The 2,294-nt window shown below is 45.1% G+C and overlaps 1 protein-coding gene across 1 annotated transcript; it reads right to left on the bottom strand.

Annotated features, from left to right (window-relative positions):
- Positions 1-796: 796 nt before the first annotated feature.
- On the bottom strand, positions 797-1,453 carry LOC114460297 (uncharacterized protein DDB_G0283357-like). The gene is made up of 2 exons (XM_028442228.1): positions 949-1,453; positions 797-845 (listed from the first exon to the last, which is right to left on the bottom strand). Exon 1 carries the CDS (start codon positions 1,451-1,453, stop codon positions 1,004-1,006), a length of 450 nt encoding a protein of 149 aa, XP_028298029.1. The 3' UTR covers positions 797-845; positions 949-1,003.
- Between the last annotated feature and the right edge of the window lie 841 nt (positions 1,454-2,294).

Raw genomic sequence — 2,294 nt, forward strand, 5'->3', positions numbered from 1 at the left:
ATAAAAGGTCAACCCTTTGACCGTCACAGCCTGTTCTAAAGGTGTGTTCAGTCTTCAGTGACTATAGTGGCTTAAATCACCCATAATTAGTCACACTTTATGATCACTTCATCACTTTATCTCTTCAGTGACGTGACGAGTGGTGAATAATAATAATAATAAAATGTGTCTGAGGAGACGTGTCAGCATCATAGGATGTCTGCATAGAGAGTCCTCCTGTTACACTGGATATTAACACAGTGACTGATGCTTCATATCTAATCATTTATATTGATTTTTAATGTAATATTGTCGCCTCGACGTCCTAAAAAACCACTGAAACGGGACGCGAACCAGCGACCCATCACTTCCAAGAGCAGCGTCACCATTCACTGCACCATCATAGATATGTGATCTACAGATTTAACTGTATAACAATATAAAACAACAATCGAGACTTAAAAGTGTATTAATTTAAATGATCATCTCCTCCTTTATATTATCTACAGGTTTGTATTCAGTGAACTTTACTACAGACGTCAGTAGATGTTTTAATGTAGATCAACCTCTCAGTGTCTATGTAGGTCGTGGCCGCTTCTCGATGACAACGCCACCTAGTATTTTATGAGAGGCTAGGAACTCTTAGAATAATTTACACAAGGCAAGCAGTGTAATCAACCAAAGATACAGTTTAACAGGTATGATAATTAATTTATTGCAAAGATCTAAAATAACACCGTGGGTGGTGATGCCAGCAAAAAAAAAAAGGTTTAAAACATTAAAAGTTCATCCCAACGGGTGAGGAAGAGGGATGGTTGGCGGAGCTGGATTGTAGTCCCGTTCCTCTTCTTCCTCTATGGCGGAGCCTACACTGGGACAAAAGGCCAGAGGCAGTGAGGTGTCCCCTTTCACAAAATCGTTTATAAGCCAGTGCAGTCAATCCCGCAAGAGTACTAAAACGGTACTTACACACGGGGGCAGAGATACTCTGCCCGCCTGCTGTGATCGGCGTCGTACTCTGGCTTCACCGCTTCACAGCCTCGCTGCCGCTGCTTCGGAGGCTGCGCCACTGCCGTCGCTCCGGGGGCTGTTGCTGCCGCTGCTCCGGGGGCTGTTGCTGCCGCTGCTCCGGGGGCTGTTGCTGCCGCTGCCGTCGCTTTGGGGGCTGTTGCTGCCGCTGCCGCTGTTGCTGCTGCTTCGGAGGCTGCGCCGCTGCCGCTGCTTCGGGGGCTGTTGCTGCCGCCGCTGTTGCTGCTGCTTCGGAGGCTGCGCTGCTGCCGTTGCTCCGGAGGCTGCTGCCGCTACTCCTGCCGTGTTCCTTCTCCTTCTCTCTCAAAGCCAGCCGGTGCCTTCCCGTTACCCGCTCCTCTCCGTTTCGTAGACCGCTGTGCAGCCCCTGCCTCCCCGTTACCCGCTCCTCTCCGTTTCGTAGACCGCTGTCTAGCCGTTGTCCGCCCCCAGCTTTTATGCTCATTGGATCAAAGCTGATTGAAAAACAGTCTGCCACAGGTGTGAGGGTCCAAGTGATTAAAACAGGAAATAACAAGCGCAGCAATGCACAACAGTAAGAACACTTCAAAATAAAAGCACACACACAAACAAGCAAATTAGTTGTGCAAAATACTGGATGCCCAATTATCATCCTGTGACATCTATAACTTAATGATCTACATCTACAATGTTAGAAAGAAAACTACCGTTATCACAACAACAAAAAAACATAAATCAACACAACATTAGTAATGATGTGAACACGTCCGTGGTGTGTGATGTTACTAATGTGTTTCAGAGAAAAGTGTTAAGGTTTATTAAAGTGTTCAGGTGGGCGGAGCCAGGTAGAAACCCAGGGTTTCTTTGATAAAACCTGTCAGCGACCAGGTTTAGTTCATGGACAATGTTGCCATGGTAACATACCTCACGTTTATGAATGAGATACTCAGAGTTTCATCATTTGAGCCTGAACATACTCAGAGTTTGAACATAACCTGCTTCATGGAATAAACCTCTGATGTTTGTTGTTGCTGAAGTTTGTTGTTTTCAGAAGAAAAGTTTGTACAAGAAGCAACTTTAGCATAAGTGTACAGAACCAGGAAGTGACTAGCGTAGCAACAGAGATGCTACAAACACAGCACAGCAAACAACTATATGGTGGGAGGAGCTTCACTTGGCGCTAACATAAACACAATATACAGGACCTGGAGGAGTTTATCGTTACGTATTTGTAACGTAAGGGGATATTAAATAAACACATGTGCTTCATAAACACATTTATGTTTTTATTTAGGCTAATTTATAATTTAGGGCTGGGCAATTTA

This window comes from Gouania willdenowi, unplaced genomic scaffold (assembly GCF_900634775.1).
Source record: "Gouania willdenowi unplaced genomic scaffold, fGouWil2.1 scaffold_420_arrow_ctg1, whole genome shotgun sequence".
In the NCBI taxonomy this organism is placed as follows: Eukaryota; Metazoa; Chordata; class Actinopteri; order Blenniiformes; family Gobiesocidae; genus Gouania; species Gouania willdenowi.